The sequence below is a fragment of the Eutrema salsugineum genome, unplaced genomic scaffold (assembly GCF_000478725.1).
Source record: "Eutrema salsugineum unplaced genomic scaffold, Eutsalg1_0 scaffold_2, whole genome shotgun sequence".
NCBI lineage: Eukaryota > Viridiplantae > Streptophyta > Magnoliopsida > Brassicales > Brassicaceae > Eutrema > Eutrema salsugineum.
This window is the reverse complement of record NW_006256829.1, coordinates 3,449,855-3,466,266: the sequence shown is the minus strand read 5'-3', so window position 1 is coordinate 3,466,266 and position 16,412 is coordinate 3,449,855. Positions and strand designations below refer to the sequence as shown.

The following is a 16,412-nucleotide window of genomic DNA, read 5'->3' as shown; positions in this document are numbered from 1 at the left end:
AAACTAAAAAAATAGGGCATTTTTCATTTAAAAAAAAGGTTTTCTAACAAAAAAATATAATATAATTTTAAAATCATCTAAAATATTCAAAAATAAAATTTTAATCTAAAAATACTAATTAAGACATAATCTTTCTTCCTTCTTTTTCAATAAACTTTTTCACCAAACTCTCATAATCGAGGTCATTAACTAGTTTTCTTTCTATAGATATGATAGATAGGCCATTCAATCTTTCTTGTGACATAGTTGATCGCAACTAAGACTTTATCAACTTCAACTTTGAAAAACTTCTTTCAGCCAAGGCAACTGAAACTGGAATCGTCAGCAATATCTGATAAGCAATCTATGAATTTTTTTTTTCTCTTGGGCTTTAAGGTTTTGGTCTTATTTTAGGATGTTATAAAGCCGATAATCTAAACAAATTTTAATCAATTTCCTAAAACTATTGGGAGAATGTAATCTTAATCTATTTCCTATATCTATTCATTTTTTTCTTTCTTATAAACAAAAATAAGAAAACATCTTATGTAAAAAAAGACTTCATGCCAACCATAAACCACTTAACCACCTCTTAAGAAAATGGGGATCCTGAAAAATTAACATATTTTGGGGGCTTGAGGCGAAAGCCTTTTTCACTATATGGTAAGCACAGCTCTGGTTTTAGCAGCTTGCCCTAGGCTGATAACAGCAAGATGCACACGCTAGACTAACTACTGTCTATAGAACCTAAAATCAATTGGTTTGAAATAAGATACTCCCATACGAGTGAAAATCGTATTTAATTTTAAAACTTAATGGATCAAGATTTTAGTGGAAAACTCGTCGGCTTTGAACATAATCCGTGGTGGAAGTATGGAATGTAATGTGACAACTAAGAAGTTCCCCGATGCTACACCAGCTTTATAATTTAAAACTACAGCTTCAATAATTGATATTCAGATTCATTCAGAGGAAAAAATATAACAATTGATATTCAGTTACAAAACCACAATTATTCTTTGTCAAGTGTCTTTTTCTTTCTTTTCAATTTGACCATGTATATTTGTTAGAGGGTGATAGCCACCACATATGAAAACAAGGATATTTTAATTAAAAAACATGTATTTTCTTTAAACCTAAAACTCCAGATTTCTAATAATCAATATATCATTTTATCTGAATTATTTAAATTAACGAGTGTATCGCATGCAATGCATATTTTAAACTTTAAATTCGAATGTGGGTGGGACATAAAGATACTAGCACTCTAATACTAATCATTGAAATATAAGTCTTGGTAATAAAGTGTTGTAATTATTTAAATATTTTTAAAACACTCAATGTTGTGTTTGCCTTTATCTTTTAGCATTATCTTGATAATAACTCATGTTTTTTATAAAAAAAAATATATATATATATATATGATAACTCATATAAAGAGTGACATTAAGTGTTCGTTAGTAAATGAATAAAATACGAATCACCCACCGTCTATGGATACAATATGATATAAAATAAAATTATAATGAATATCACTCCATTCGGGCTTCAATAAGACAGGGTAAGTGGGTAACAGAGTTTCATATTTGGAACCAACGACATATATTATCAATAATATTATGCGTTTATAATTAGTAAAGTATCGATAAGGTTTTTGGTAAATCACCAAACAGTAATTAAAAAAAAAAATCTCTGTCTAAGACAAACATATACTCGTAAGTCCTAACCTACACTGTGATGATAATTGATGAACCCAATCAGAGTCGTGCCTGAGACTGTTACCAACATCCATATAGAAAAAAAGAAACAAAATTACTGACTTGCTAATATTTTAAATTAACTGTCTAGTACAAATTGATCCAAAATAATCACGAAGTGTTAAGCAGTCAAGTTTCCGAAACCCAAACATGGAGTAGTAATTAGGTTGGACGACTGTCGAGTTTCCAAAACCCAACATTAGAAGAATTAGGCGATTAGTCACTTTCTAAGTTTCTAGAAATTAGGGTACAGATTCCAGCTTTATCCCACCTTCACTACATTAACAGATTCTTATAAAGAATCTTTTATCTTTTGTCCCCACTTGAACTCGTAATATTTGTCAAATCAATTTCCGGGAAATGTAACGCGGGCCCACACATTCAATTAATTGAATTATGGACACATTATCTCAATCATACATGGATGTTTTCGGTTACAAATTACCATCACTTCGTTTACTTTCTTAATATTATTATTTTCTTAAGACTGTTACCAAAAAAAAACCAAATAGACGACGGAAATAAAATGTACAGTTTCTTCCAAAAGTATGATGACGATTGACGAATAAGAAAACTTATATGTAAGTAGATATAGAAACACAAAAATAAGAAAAAAAAACAATATATAAAAAAAAAATTTCGTTTGATGACGTTCCCTGAATTAATTATTGAAATATATAAATGGCACAGTTCAATTTTTATCAAAATACTTTAAAATAGTAGTCTCTACTAAGTTGAGCAATATGTATTCAACGTGTTGATAGCCATATATGTATGTAGTCTAAAATCATGCTTTAAATAAGAGAAAAAAATTGAAATACAAATCACGTACTGTGCAACTGTCGTTTAACTTCACAACTTTTTTAGCATAAATTCCTTGAACTGTTTTACGTTCTATTCTACCAAATGCTTATTGAAAATTACATAAATGATTTTTTTTTTAGATTGATTACGTGAAGCAACACCTTTGTTTTCCCAATTAATCCAAACATATGATATGTTACTTACATGTATACGCATAAGTATGCTTTAATCAAGTGATAGGTTGTGAAATAATATCGCCTAATTATTTGGACTTGATTATTGGTTGCATTATTGTTTTATCAGTCTTCTTCGTAATAGGAGACTTATAATTATGAATCGACTCGATCTTCCATTGCTTGGCCAATATATCACAATGGAAATACAATCATGCAATTATCAAGGAACAAATTATCTACGTACATGTGTTTCAATTCATCGATTGATCACTGGATATTTGAATCTCAAATTCATTGATAAGCATCACTCACGTAGTCACGTTTACGCATATAATTCGACACATACTTAGTTTAATACTCAATGAATATCATGTAGTGGAATATTATCCCCTATTATTTTGCTTAATTAAGATTGGTGCGTGAAAAACAAAACACAAAAAATAACAACAATACTCCTTTGCCAAATGATGTGTCGCTACCTAACTGGTTAATGAAACCAATTGAATAGAATCCCATAACTTTTGTGATATGTGACTCGATTGCTTCTAAGGTTTAACAACCTCCACCATAGACTTTCTTGAGCAAAGAGATTGGTTATAAAGGACCAACCATTTTCATGTAGAGTAATCATTCTACTATCGAGAGAGAGAGAAAAAGAGAGCAAAATGAGCTTTAACCGGAATTTATTAAATATAATAATAGTCCTTTGTGTATGTCTCAGTTGGGACTGTAACGAGGGAGCTCAAGAAAGAGAGAAGAGAGAGATTGATTCTCATACTATTCAACTCAGCTCTCTCTTCCCTTCTTCATCATCTTGTGTTCTTTCTAGCAGAGGTAATTTTCGTAACCAGTTAAATTTCTGATGATTCATTTTGTTATATAAAGTAGATGAATAGATTAAGGTCAAATTCTTGCTATTAAGCATCGATATTTACACTCTTGATTTCCCTTATATCAATCAGATTACAATTAAGGCCAGATTCTTGCCATTAAGGCATCAATATTGCCATCACAGGATCATAGAAAGCGATAGTTAGGTCTCAAATAGTATATATGTTTAACAGGAAAAACGACAAACATATATATAGCTGTAATCAATATTTTAGTAGCTAGTTAAGTGAGTGAATAAATAATTATGAATACAACTCTGTTTGAATAGTTGAAATTACAAGAAAGTAATTTTCCATTTATATTTCGTTATATACTAATACATCATCAACAACCACAAAATATTATAATGCATTTTTTTTTTTTCGTGTGATACTTTACATTTTTTGGCCTAACGAAAATGATCTACTCAGCGTCTAAGACAAAGTCCTCACTGCACGTGACGCACAGACACGGCACGTGCTCGCGTTTAACCAGTGGCAAAGCCAAGAGTCCAGACCATGTCGAGGTCCTCAGACTCGACCAAGCGCGCGTAAAATCCATCCACTCAAAACTATCGAAGAAACTCACAGATCGAGTCAGGCAAAGCCAGTCCACGGATCTACCGGCAAAAGACGGAAGCACATTCGGATCAGGAAACTACGTAGTCACGGTCGGAATCGGAACGCCGAAACACGATCTGTCTCTGATCTTCGATACCGGAAGCGATCTGACGTGGACTCAATGCGAGCCATGTGTTCGATCTTGCTATTCACAAAAGGAACCCATCTTTAACCCTTCTTCCTCTTCTTCTTACTACAACGTCTCCTGCTCATCGTCGGCGTGTGGATCTCTCTCTTCTGCTACAGGTTCGAATTCCCGGTTTGCCGCTTCGATTTTCCAATTCAGATCCGGTTAACGCTAACCGTTTTTTTTTTCTTTTCTTCGTCGATTAGGAAACGCTGGAAGTTGTTCGGCTTCTAATTGCCTCTACGGTATTCAATACGGCGACCAATCGTTCTCTGTTGGATTTCTCGCCAAGGAGAAATTTACCCTAACGAGCTCCGATGTCTTCGACGGCCTTTATTTCGGCTGCGGCGAGAACAACCAAGGACTTTTCACCGGAGTCGCCGGACTTCTCGGACTTGGCCGCGACAAGCTCTCATTTCCGTCTCAGACGGCGACGACCTACAATAAGATGTTCTCCTATTGCCTTCCTTCTTCCGCTAGCTACACCGGACATCTCACATTCGGATCCGCCGGAATCTCTAGATCCGTCAAATACACTCCGATTTCCACCATCACAGATGGCACATCATTCTATGGCCTCGATATCGTCGGAATCACCGTCGGCGGTCAGAAATTGGCGATTCCATCAACCGTATTCTCTACTCCGGGAGCTCTAATCGACTCCGGAACCGTCATTTCTCGCCTTCCGCCGAAAGCCTACGCGGCGCTGCGGAGCGCGTTCAAGGCGAAGATGTCAAAGTATCCGTCTACCTCGGCCGTCTCGATCCTGGACACGTGCTTCGATCTCACCGGATTTAAGACGGTGACGATCCCGAAAGTAGCGTTCTCTTTCAGCGGCGGCGCCGTCGTGGAGCTTGGCTCGAAAGGGATTTTGTACCCGTTTAAGGTATCGCAGGTTTGTTTGGCGTTCGCTGGGAATAGCGACGACAATAACGCTGCCATCTTTGGAAACGTTCAGCAGCAAACGCTAGAAGTTGTCTACGATGGTGCGGGCGGGCGGGTCGGGTTTGCTCCTAATGGCTGTAGTTAATTGAAAAAAATATGGTAAAATTATGTCTCTCTCTCTCTATGGATTTGGCACAAATCAGCTCTATCCTCCAGTTAAGTATGTATTTTGGGAAAGGTCTTGAAGTAATTGTACAGTAATAAGGTTGTGTTGAACTGTTGATACAACATTATTGCACCTTTCATTATAGAAGCCCAAACTTTAATTTGTACATTGAATATTCGAACAGAGTGAACTTGGCGAACCACAAAAATGTTTTTGGACCGTTTAAAAAGCCCATATTAGAACAAACATTGAACTATTTACATTGGGGTTAGCCATGTTTGAGAAATGAAGGTACAGATTTGCCTTTAACTCCATATTTCTCTGTGATATATCATTGATGTACCATTTTATGGTATCCTAGAACTGATCATCTGTGGTCTGTATTTAATCATTTACCCACCAGAAAAATAAAACTTTTAGTAACGTCAAAGATGCCCAAACGTTTGCTTAATTTCAAAGTCCAAAAGCTAATAGTTTAGTGTAATCTTGTAAAGCTACCAGAAATTGTTTTCCTTCAGTGAAACTGACTCCATCTTTTAAACGAAAGTTATAAAATTCATCGCTAACTTTTTTTGGGTTTGGAGGTCTAAGAGCATCCACAACGCTGTCTCTTAAGCGTCTCTAACAAAAATTTATTAATATAATAATTGAAATGAATTGGATAAAATGCAGAAATTGGGAACAATTAAAAACGTTTCTTCTTGTCAGTTTTTAATTAGTCAGCAAAAAAAATTATTCCTTTCTCTTTCTTCTTTTTTCTCTTACCAATTTCTCTCTCCTTTTTTTCCTTTTTTAATATTTCTTAAATTTAATAATATAAAAATTAACAAGAAACATATTTTGCGTTTCAACGTTGCGGTCTAAAATCTCTCAGAAGTTTTCAAACATTTTCGCTCCTTTCACATATATGGCCCACGACTCTAAAATATCATCACACGCTTCTTCTTCCAACGAAAGTGGACTATTCCTTATATTCTTGGTTCATCATGACTAAAGTCACTAAACAGATCTAACAGACTAACAATAGGAAAAAAGACAATCCGCCGAATTTCGATTTAATTCCATTAACAGATCATGAAAATTCTCGATGAGAAAAAATAATCATTTACAAAATCCATAAAATAAATTAAGCAATATAGATTTGACTGAGATTGATGAAAAATGATCCAGATCATTTGAGAGAGAGAGGAGAGAAATGGTATTCGGATAACCATTGACCTGGTTTTGATGATAGTATGTGCTCAATTTTAATCTCAATCCTCGTCCTCATCGTGGTTAACTTTCGCCGAACTCAATGTTCTACACGGTTGTGATGGCGGTTGCTGGGGCGGTGGCGCGTCGACCACAAACGCCGAAGACATCTCCATTTGACACACCCTAACAGCTCCGATTAATCTCTCCGGCAGCTCTTCCTCCGTCTGCGCCTCCGCTAAGAACCCCATATCGATCGTCACACTCGTGACATACCCTAACGCCAGCCGCAGAATCGCCGTTGCGATGGCCGAGCTGCTTATATCGACATCGATCTCAAAGTAATTAGGACCTCTATGGTAATTGCACGTCAGGGCCTTTCCTAGAAGGCAAGCGCTATAGTTCCCAACCGCGGCTTTCACTACCCAGGGCCCTTTCACGATCCGATTAACGATTTTGAATCTCTGATTCCGGAACGAGTCGTCGCCGTTAATAAACCGGTGGAGAAGCGAGCCGGAAGGAATCGGTTCCTCCGTCGCGAAGTAGAACACGGCGCTGTGGTGGTCCTTACCTGGAATCTGGAGATTCACGGCGAAGATGAAGCTCTTCAGAGATTGACCTCGGGAATGAGCCTTTCTAAGCGCGTGAGCCACGCGGTTATCGGGACGAGCTAGCACGTTGTCAAGTTTTGCACTTGATTTGAGCCAGTCCATGCCGGCGGGAGAGAGGAGGTAGTCTCCGGCGGGAGATTTCTGTTTTTTGGTCAAGTAAGAATTGGAGCGGAGAGAGAAGACGTCGCCGGGAGGAGAAGCCCAGCCGTCGGTACCTGTGTCTGGATTTACGCGGCGAAGAGATCCGCCGTTAGTTGCTTCGGCAATCCATTCCGGTACGGCGGAGGAGCCGGATCTGACTGATTTTGACTTGTTATCGCCGGTGGAGCTGCGATGTCGCTGCTTGGAAGGGCTCATGGTGTTTTGGTGTGTATGTGGTCGTTGGCCCTTCTTTTTCTCTCTCTCCAAAGTCGACTTGTGCGGTGTGTGATGATAACATAAAGGGCAGGAAATGGATTTTGAGTTTTATAAGCAATTCCAAAAGTGTCCTTGGCTTCTCTGGTTTCATGTTTTTTGTCAATTAATGACAATCATATGAGATATTTACTTCTTCGTTTTATTGAAGTTATCTTTTTTTATATCTTATCCATAAAATAAAAATTTGTTCTTCTAAAAATGCTAACATTTTCATGTTTTCTTGTTTGATTGGTAAATAATTTGCCTACAATTGAAATTATTGGTACGACCACCTGTTAACCAACGAATCATAATTATTGCACTAGGCAGCATGCACGAACAACTTTTTTGTCGACTTATTATCATTAATTTGTTAATAAATATAAAAAATAAAAGCTAATTAGTTGGTGGAATTGGCATGCATTGTCATTTGTAGCTGGTAATTAATAAAATATACAATTAGTAATCATTTACATATATTACTTCTATACTTTTGGTTGCTTTCAATGCTTTCATCACAAAAGTTGCATCCAAAGGCACGAACAATGTTCCGCGTTAAAAAAGCGTTAAATGGATAGATATTTGTAGCAAGTGGTAAAACTTAAAATTGGATACGAGAACAAGTCGGTATCTCCACCGACATTAAACATATATAATCAGGTAATATCTGGAAGTCAGATTTTCAAACATTAGAGTTGCAGTTAAAAAGACTACAATTTAAGTAGTCAATGGAAGACTCTATGTCAGCAAATTCAGGCTTTTTAAAGTGAAAGAAACTACATTCCACAAGTCAAGAGACAAGAACAAAGGCAAAATTAATGAAAACATGAAATGAGCGTTAGCAAAATAAAAAACATGAAATGAGAAAACTACACATAGAAAATGGCTTGGTTTTGCTGTCAAGTCTTAATTAGCTCTCCAAAACCTGCCATGGAAATGTCTTCTTTTATTTATCACCAGTTTCTAATCAATCAAAGTTACAACCTATAATAATATTACACATTCGTGATCTTTGTTTTAACGCTGACTACTCAATATCACTTCTAGCTAAATAAAATGGTTTTCCAAAAACAGTGTTCCACTCTTGGTTACATCTTCTAGTTAAATCTCTCGCACTATGCAGTAGTGATCTTGGTTAGGAATCTTATAATCCCAGTAACGATACAGAGACTACAACTCTGTCTTGATTAACACAAGTGGATAAGCATTGAAGTTTGGCCTTACCCTCAGAGACAATGTGTGAAACACAACTGAAGGATACCTGCCATATGAAACCACCTATTTAATGATCTGTTTGTGAGGATGGTAAGAGAGTCAAACAGAAACATTGATCGAGAAAGCATGATGATAGGAACATAGCTGATCTCTGCTTTATTTATCACGGATAATCGATGAACAAACAAGAAATCCAAAAACAAAACGATAACCAAAACCTAAAGAGCATCCCATACTTCTGCCCAGCCCTAAGGCTCCCAAACAACCCAATAGCAAAGATCCCTTGATTTATGTTCAATCCGATACTTATTACTGATCAACGACCAACAAATATGTTGTCACACAGGCAGAGTTATAGCATTAGGCAATATCTGAGCTCTCTTTATGAAAGATTTATCACAGGACTGCAATAGTCTTTGACGGTGAATGATATCCAGAGGTGTTAATGAGAGGTGTCAAGAACAAAGAACAGAAGTGTCGTGCTCAAGAACTCAGTTCAACCATCAAGCACAGAGAAAAACACTGATTGTCGCTCTTACAAAATCTATTTAGGACAACCCGAAAAATGCATGAATGATAAATGTCGGTATAGGTAAAAACGAAATAGTTAACAGATCCTAAAGACATCTTGAAGATAGTTGGGAAGAATGACCCTTTTTCTAGTTTAAGCGGAAATTCAAGCAAACATTTCCGTATACATAAGTGACAAAATCAGTGATCACAAGAACCCCGTAATCGCAAATATTAGATCCGAAGCAAAATCCACCAGTTTCTGAAACTAAAGTACCACCGTTGTTCAGATTACGAACCTATTGGACGTTTCCTCAGTGAAATTTTCCTCTCTGAGGCCGACGATCAGTTGCCAATCTGTAAATCCAGTAACCCTGCGAGCCCCAAGAGAATCAACGAATCAGAGGTAAGACCATATTCAAATACAAGAGAGAAAAGAAACGATAAGATGACGACAAGTACCAAGGCGATGACATGAGCTGCGGCGAGCAAAACAACCAAAGCCGGTACGAGATCGAGAAACCAAGGCCGCAAGTGCTGTTCCTTCGCCATGAAAGACGAAAACAAAACCTCCTCTTGAGCTCAAACAGATCGGTTGGGTTTGATTGAATTCCTCCGGAGACGAGAAGCAGCTACTATGACAGTACCGTCGACTGATTAGTACTGATCCAATCTCACTCTTCTCCGATTATAAAGTTTATGCTGCTGTTTGGCAGTAAGAGTAGTCTTATCCTTACTCCACTCAAGTTAAGAAACAATGGCCCATGGGCCCAATTTCTAAGTTATTGCAAATTGAATTAAAATAACGTGGGTCCAAATAAGACATACCATAACTCTGTCTTTACTATCTTAATTGTCGTCCCAAACGCCGAGCATCACTTTGCTTCAACGAGCGTCACGTGTCAGCTTTTGTACATCCGCCATTGGTTTTTAGCTTTGGTTCTTTCTACTTTCTATTATTAGCATAAATCGACCCAAACCATTGTTTGCAGTTGTATCGCCGGAATATGCTCCCTTCCCGAAACGTCGATCACCTGTTTCTTTTTGTTTCTCTCTCTGTTTTCTCAACACAGGAATCAACCATGAATCTCCCATCTTCTTCTCCTCTTCCCTCACTTGTCACTTCTCTCTCCTTCTGATCCTTTCATGGAACTTTCAGGTATCCTTTTGATTGCGAAAATTACGATCGATTCTGTGTTTCCGGAATCGTGGTTGTTGAGATCCTTCCTGTTTTTTCCATTCAGATTAGACGAAGTTCCCGATCAGATTATCTGTTGATTCATAAAAGTAAGCGTTTGAAATCTCTGGAGAAATATGGGATATCTGGATTTGGCGTTGTCCTATTCTAACCAGACACAGACTGTTGAAGCTCCAGCGAGCGGAGGAGGTCTCAGGTCATTAATCTCCACTCGATTTAATCTTAGAACTGCTTGGCTTCACGTGAAATCCGTTTTTTTTCCTTCTTTTCTTTGTTGTGCTATCTTAACTTGATTGATTCTGTTTGCTCATTTGCTTCTTATCAAGGATGTTCAAACGATCTTGTGCTTTGTACATTGACATATGATTCAATTTCAGCCAGAATGGAAAATTCAGCTATGGATATGCAAGCTCCGCTGGGAAGAGAGCATCTATGGAAGACTTTTTCGAGACGAGGATCGACGGTATCGATGGAGAAATCGTTGGTCTATTTGGAGTTTTTGATGGTATTATACATTACTCTCAAGAAACCTATAATCATCAGTTTTAGCCTAGCTTATGAATCTTGATGATTCATTTGTGCCATGCGTCATGACCTGAAGCTTGGTTTTGGTGCGAATTAGGATGTTTTGGTATCTCATAGCTTAGTTTTGAATTAGGAAACAGAAATTTTTTACTGGTATACTTACTGTTTTGCCAGGCCACGGTGGAGCCAGAGCAGCGGAGTATGTGAAGCGTCATCTATTCAGTAATCTGATCACTCATCCAAAGTTTATCTCTGACACCAAATCAGCTATAAGTACTGTCAGAAAAACCTGAACAAATTTGTTTTCTTAACACAATGTCCTTATCCACGATGCACTCTAATTTTCTTCAAATTTTCCAGCTGATGCCTACAACCATACAGACTCTGAACTTCTCAAGTCAGAAAATAGTCACAATAGAGATGCTGGTTCGACTGCGTCTACAGCTATTCTTGTCGGTGATCGTTTACTTGTTGCAAATGTTGGTGATTCACGAGCTGTAATCAGCAGAGGCGGAAATGGTAATTTGCAAGGACATCAGTTATGGTTTTTAATGTATATCATGTGGTATCCTGATAGATAATTCACTAGCCTTCTTCTAAATTTTCCTCGATATAAATCATCTGTGTTGTGCAGCCATTGCTGTGTCAAGGGACCATAAACCTGACCAAAGTGATGAGCGTGAAAGGATTGAGAATGCTGGTGGCTTTGTGATGTGGGCAGGTATGTAACAAGAAACTATAGGATTATAAATTTATGCTCCATGCTTTTGTCAAGACATAGTCCTAATTGAATAGGAACTTGGAGGGTTGGAGGAGTTCTTGCGGTTTCTCGTGCATTTGGTGATCGGCTTCTGAAGCAATATGTTGTTGCTGATCCAGAAATCCAGGTATCACTTTAAAAAGAACCGTATTGCATATGATCTTCCTGGCCTATTCTTGCTCTTCAGCTGAAAATTTTCTCGAAACCTTTTGTCATTGAATATAGGAAGAAAAGATCGATGATTCTCTTGAGTTTCTGATCTTAGCCAGTGATGGGCTATGGGATGTATTCTCTAATGAGGTATGTGAAGTTAATTGTTTCTTTAACATCTCCTATTTTCAGACAACAATACTTTATAATCTATGATCATATTTTTCAGGAAGCAGTTGCAATGGTTAAGGAAGTTGAAGATCCAGAGGAGTCGGCGAAGAAACTTGTGGGAGAAGCAATAAAGAGAGGAAGTGCAGACAACATCACATGTGTCGTCGTTCGTTTCTTGGAGACAGCTTCATCAAGCCACGTCAGCTCCTCGTCATCCAAGGAAGCCAATCAAATGCCGCCACTTGGAGACCTCAGGATCTCACCCAATGAAACTAACCAAGTCCAGATCAACTCAGAGAACATCAGCTCAGGGAACAAACCAGAGAATGCAACGAATCGAAAACCGGTTCCTGCAAGTAACTTAACCGATGAAGTGACCGTTAAGGATTTAGGGAATAGACCAGAGACTTCAGTGAGTCGAAAACCGGTTCCTGCAAGTAACTTAACCGATGAAGTGACCGTTAAGGGTTCAGGGAATAGACCAGAGACATCAGTGAATCGAAAACCGGTCCCTGCAAGTAGCTCAACCGATGCAGATAAGAGCGGCTCAGACGGTGAAATGAAGCAAACGCCAGTCTCGCTCTTCTAAGTACTCAGAAGCATTCAGTGACCCACAGGGTAAATAGCGTTCCCTCTAACCTCTAGGACCAGGACGTTGTCTTCGAAGCGTCCTCTTCCCTCAAAGACAGCAAGCAAACTTACAGATCGTTAATGGTGTTTGCATTTAGGATTAAATATATAAATAAATACGAATGTTTAAGTTTATAATTATGTGTGATAGTGATATGCATTCATCTATTTGTACATATTTATGTATAAATGTATAAAAGAACATAATAGTTATCCTACATTTGCATTTGATTTTTCCATTAAGGTTTATGTTATGGTTATACTTTGTAAACAATACTTCATAAAGAAACTAAAATATGATCGTCAAACCAAGAAAAAAGGAATTGCAATATTGTCTTTTTAATTATTATTCGTATGATTTGTGGTGAAAACGATAATCCCCTCTTGTCCAAAAGCCGACCATATCCCATTTATGAAATTTAAAAGCCCAGAGAGTGTGAATCTACTCTTATTTTGATCATCTTTGCCCTGTTTCCGCCATCTTTCTTGCTTATCAAGTTATTGTCTCTCTTCCGAGTTGTTCTCAATAGCTGTGAGCTCGAGATCATAGATACTATAGTTCATATGATTCTCCATAGCCGCAATCTTGGTGGATTTACAGTCCCTGGTGGTCCATACAATAGGTAACCCCTTTTCCAAGCTTTCCTAATCTTCTTGTAATACTCTTTCCCATTGTTATATATGCCTCGAGATCATTCAAAATATTTTCCTTCTTCTTAGGATCTTTCAAAATACATCAAGTATGTAACCGGATCATTCGAAATACTCGTTCCCTTCGTATACGTCTCGGACTATAGCCTCGTCACCTTTGAAGACTAGACCTTTTTGCTCTCTTTAAACTCGCCACATCCTGGTCCATTAGAAATTAGGCCCAATTAATGTTGGCCCAATTTAATATCTAATGACCTCGCGTTGGTGCCACGCGCGACTCTCGTGGCCTCCCATGGGTTCGGATCAGGTAGGAGCCGGATCCTCGGGTCAGGGTCAGGGTCTACGTGGAAGCTTTTCAATAGGCGACGTGTTCTGTGTTGTAGCGCTCTTTTCGACATTTTGCTCTGTTATTTGGCCGTGCTTTCTCCGCATCTCCATCGCCATCATCGGACTCTCTCTTCTCTTAGCGAAATTTTATTTTCTTTGCTCATCTCTTTGCGTCGAATTGCTTTTCTCTACTGCTTCGAACACAAAATGAGGACGATCGTTTCGCGTTTGATCCGTTACAAATCGTCTGTTGCCCAGGCACGGTGAGTGGTCTCTTCCCAGTTCTTTTCCGTAATTCGCATCTCAATCGATTCCGTCTTCTAGGCCGTGTCGGTTTTTAAGAATCTCGGACGTTTCTGGAAATTTGGAAGTTTCTACGCATCTGTGTCGGTAGGGTGTTGAGTGAAATGCGCATTTTGGTTTTGTAACTTTTCGTAGATTAAGGTGATTCAGTGTAGTTCATTATTGCTTCGTCGTTGAAAGAGGTTTGTCTATTAGATTATATACTTTTCCAACGTCGTCGCAGTGGTAGAAATTTCTTAATTCTCTTCCTTTGTGAAGTTTAGTTTCTCGACTTAGCTTTCGTGTTCTGTGCTTCTGGTTCATGTTGCGTTAGGTTCGTTTCCGCCTCCAGTGGCGGGAGGTATCTCTCGACGGAATCTAACAAAATTGATGAGCCCTTCAATGTGGAAGAAGCAGAGACTGTACATGTGCCTCCACCTCCAACCGAGAAGGTATGAGTTTTTTTCGGTTACGAGAGATCTTACATTGTGATTATCAGTAAAGATGCCTCACATGGTTTTGATGATCATGGAACTTATTTTTGGTTCATATCAGCTGCTCGTCCTTGGTGGAAATGGTTTTGTGGGATCACATGTCTGTAAAGAAGCTTTAGATCGCGGCTTATCTGTTTCTAGCCTTAGCAGGTACCTGATCAGTTCTAATATGAATTTGATTGTAGGAAGCTGAAATCATGTCTGAGAATAGATCAAGTTCGATTTTCTGGCTCATAGTTGAAGCTCTATGTCAGATGTCGATATATTGGTTTGTGATTAACCATTTGTATGGGTTATAGATCAGGTAGGTCGTCTTTACAAGAGTCATGGGCTACCAGAGTAACATGGCATCAAGGTACTGTTAAATCCTCAACATGTTTTAGGAACTAGGATATTCCTGTATGTTCATAGTCGTCTTATATTTTTCCTTTTTTTTTCCAGGAAACCTTCTATCATCTGATTTATTGAAAGATGCTCTTGATGGAGTTACTTCTGTGGTATGATTTTCCTCCTCTTTCAGGAATGATGTAGAAATTTGATGACCGCCACCGATTTTTGCTTATTAGCAGTGCTGCGGTTTTAAAAAGTATCCGGATGAACAATTGCAGATCTCTTGTGTTGGTGGTTTTGGTTCAAACTCGTACATGTATAAGATTAACGGGACTGCAAACATCAACGCAATTAGAGCTGCCTCAGAAAAAGGTATGAGTGTTAATATAATTTTTGGTTAAAGAGTGCTGTATAAATGCTTGCATAATTCAAAATATATTTATTGAAAGCAGTAATATTTCTGAGGTACAGTATCTATCTCAGATAGACACTGGGGGCATAGGGCATTGAGAGCCCAGTTTTTCGAAAATAAATTTTTGAGTTTATAGTAAGGATTAGTGGATTGAGGAAACTCAAGTTAGGTGAATTAGTCCGCTACAACTATAAACACCATGGCTTCCTAGAAATATATTATCAGGGCATATAGCATTATGTTACTGTAGTTCTAATTGTGTTCCCTTTATTGACCAGGAGTTAAAAGATTTGTCTATATTTCTGCTGCGGATTTCGGATTAGCCAACTATTTGTTGGGAGGATACTTTGAGGGAAAGGTGCTTATATACTTTCAAATCGCAATCATATTTGGATATGATTAGACTCTGTATCTAGCAGCTATTGCATAGTGCTTTTTGGTTAATATACACTGTCTTAGGACTTTCTCTTTTGATCCTGACAGCGTGCTGCTGAGACCGAGCTGCTCACAAGATTTGCTTATGGAGGTAACACTTTCATGTTTCAACTGCAAAATTTTGTGAGAATCTTATCTGTTTTCTACATTTGAGATTTTCAATGGATGGTGTGCAGGGATAATCTTGCGACCTGGTTTTATATATGGAACTCGCACTGTTGGGAGCATGAAGATCCCATTGGGAGTTTTTGGGTCGCCTATGGAGATGGTAAGAGATTCCCTCTCTTTATTGCAATATCTCTCAAGATTGCGTCTTTATTCACAGTGTCTGTGGCTTTTGTAGATTCTTCAACAGGCGAAACCGCTGAACCAGCTTCCGTTGGTCGGACCTTTGTTCACGCCTCCGGTGAAAGTTGAATCAGTAGCAAGAGTTGCGGTTAGAGCAGCTACGGATCCGGTTTTCCCTCCCGGGATTGTGGATGTTCATGGAATACAACGTTACAGCCAACAAAAATCGAGATAAGTTCTGTATCGAGAAGCTTGATTATGCTTTCTGTCGTTTTGTAGAGTTTGGCTGCTTTACTCAGTTGGATTTCAATGGTGGGAACAAAAATGTCTTCCTCGTTTCTCTCACCATAAATAAATAAAAAAGACAAGCTTTTATTGATATTGATACTATACATCTCTAAGAGAGCAAAGCTACTTTGTAGCTCTCCAAAACTTTTTTCCCTACACATTTT

At 38.1% G+C, this 16,412-nt stretch overlaps 5 protein-coding genes across 5 annotated transcripts; 3 read left to right on the top strand and 2 right to left on the bottom strand.

Moving 5' to 3' along the window:
* Positions 1-3,338: 3,338 nt before the first annotated feature.
* On the top strand, positions 3,339-5,557 carry LOC18017786 (aspartyl protease family protein At5g10770). Its single transcript, XM_006399511.2, has 3 exons — positions 3,339-3,550; positions 4,018-4,452; positions 4,540-5,557. The coding sequence occupies exons 1-3, from the start codon at positions 3,382-3,384 to the stop codon at positions 5,361-5,363; spliced, it is 1,428 nt and encodes a 475-aa protein (XP_006399574.1). The 5' UTR covers positions 3,339-3,381; the 3' UTR covers positions 5,364-5,557.
* An 870-nt stretch (positions 5,558-6,427) lies between these two features.
* On the bottom strand, positions 6,428-7,627 carry LOC18017785 (protein ENHANCED DISEASE RESISTANCE 2-like). The gene has a single exon (XM_006399510.2). The coding sequence runs from the start codon at positions 7,541-7,543 to the stop codon at positions 6,638-6,640; it is 906 nt and encodes a 301-aa protein (XP_006399573.1). The 5' UTR covers positions 7,544-7,627; the 3' UTR covers positions 6,428-6,637.
* Positions 7,628-8,556: 929 nt separating this feature from the next.
* LOC18017784 lies at positions 8,557-9,979 on the bottom strand. The gene is made up of 3 exons (XM_006399509.2): positions 9,770-9,979; positions 9,607-9,681; positions 8,557-8,843 (listed from the first exon to the last, which is right to left on the bottom strand). The coding sequence occupies exons 1-2, from the start codon at positions 9,857-9,859 to the stop codon at positions 9,622-9,624; spliced, it is 150 nt and encodes a 49-aa protein (XP_006399572.1). The 5' UTR covers positions 9,860-9,979; the 3' UTR covers positions 8,557-8,843; positions 9,607-9,621.
* Positions 9,980-10,193: 214 nt separating this feature from the next.
* On the top strand, positions 10,194-13,006 carry LOC18017783 (probable protein phosphatase 2C 69). Its single transcript, XM_024156549.1, has 9 exons — positions 10,194-10,466; positions 10,552-10,701; positions 10,883-11,010; positions 11,205-11,303; positions 11,391-11,549; positions 11,665-11,751; positions 11,826-11,917; positions 12,016-12,090; positions 12,170-13,006. Exons 2-9 carry the CDS (start codon positions 10,622-10,624, stop codon positions 12,698-12,700), a joined length of 1,251 nt encoding a protein of 416 aa, XP_024012317.1. The 5' UTR covers positions 10,194-10,466; positions 10,552-10,621; the 3' UTR covers positions 12,701-13,006.
* A 774-nt stretch (positions 13,007-13,780) lies between these two features.
* Positions 13,781-16,404, top strand: LOC18017782 (uncharacterized protein At1g32220, chloroplastic). Its single transcript, XM_006399507.2, has 10 exons — positions 13,781-13,982; positions 14,336-14,453; positions 14,557-14,645; positions 14,795-14,850; positions 14,937-14,992; positions 15,104-15,197; positions 15,516-15,595; positions 15,721-15,763; positions 15,849-15,940; positions 16,016-16,404. Exons 1-10 carry the CDS (start codon positions 13,927-13,929, stop codon positions 16,193-16,195), a joined length of 864 nt encoding a protein of 287 aa, XP_006399570.1. The 5' UTR covers positions 13,781-13,926; the 3' UTR covers positions 16,196-16,404.
* Positions 16,405-16,412: the final 8 nt, after the last annotated feature.

Bases quoted from the DNA above. Each gene is read 5' to 3' on its own strand.
- LOC18017786 (XM_006399511.2), top strand. From the start codon at position 3,382: ATGAGCTTTAACCGGAATTTATTAAATATAATAATAGTCCTTTGTGTA. The intron at 3,551-4,017 runs GTAATTTTCGTA...TGATCTACTCAG, and splicing joins TTGTGTTCTTTCTAGCAGAG to CGTCTAAGACAAAGTCCTCA. The intron at 4,453-4,539 runs GTTCGAATTCCC...TTCGTCGATTAG, and splicing joins ATCTCTCTCTTCTGCTACAG to GAAACGCTGGAAGTTGTTCG.
- LOC18017783 (XM_024156549.1), top strand. From the start codon at position 10,622: ATGGGATATCTGGATTTGGCGTTGTCCTATTCTAACCAGACACAGACT. The intron at 11,550-11,664 runs GTAATTTGCAAG...TGTGTTGTGCAG, and splicing joins AATCAGCAGAGGCGGAAATG to CCATTGCTGTGTCAAGGGAC. The intron at 12,091-12,169 runs GTATGTGAAGTT...CATATTTTTCAG, and splicing joins GGGATGTATTCTCTAATGAG to GAAGCAGTTGCAATGGTTAA.
- LOC18017784 (XM_006399509.2), bottom strand. From the start codon at position 9,859: ATGGCGAAGGAACAGCACTTGCGGCCTTGGTTTCTCGATCTCGTACCG. The intron at 9,682-9,769 runs GTACTTGTCGTC...TGGGGCTCGCAG, and splicing joins CAGCTCATGTCATCGCCTTG to GGTTACTGGATTTACAGATT.
- LOC18017782 (XM_006399507.2), top strand. From the start codon at position 13,927: ATGAGGACGATCGTTTCGCGTTTGATCCGTTACAAATCGTCTGTTGCC. The intron at 14,454-14,556 runs GTATGAGTTTTT...GGTTCATATCAG, and splicing joins CTCCACCTCCAACCGAGAAG to CTGCTCGTCCTTGGTGGAAA. The intron at 14,851-14,936 runs GTACTGTTAAAT...TTTTTTTTCCAG, and splicing joins CAGAGTAACATGGCATCAAG to GAAACCTTCTATCATCTGAT.
- LOC18017785 (XM_006399510.2), bottom strand. From the start codon at position 7,543: ATGAGCCCTTCCAAGCAGCGACATCGCAGCTCCACCGGCGATAACAAG.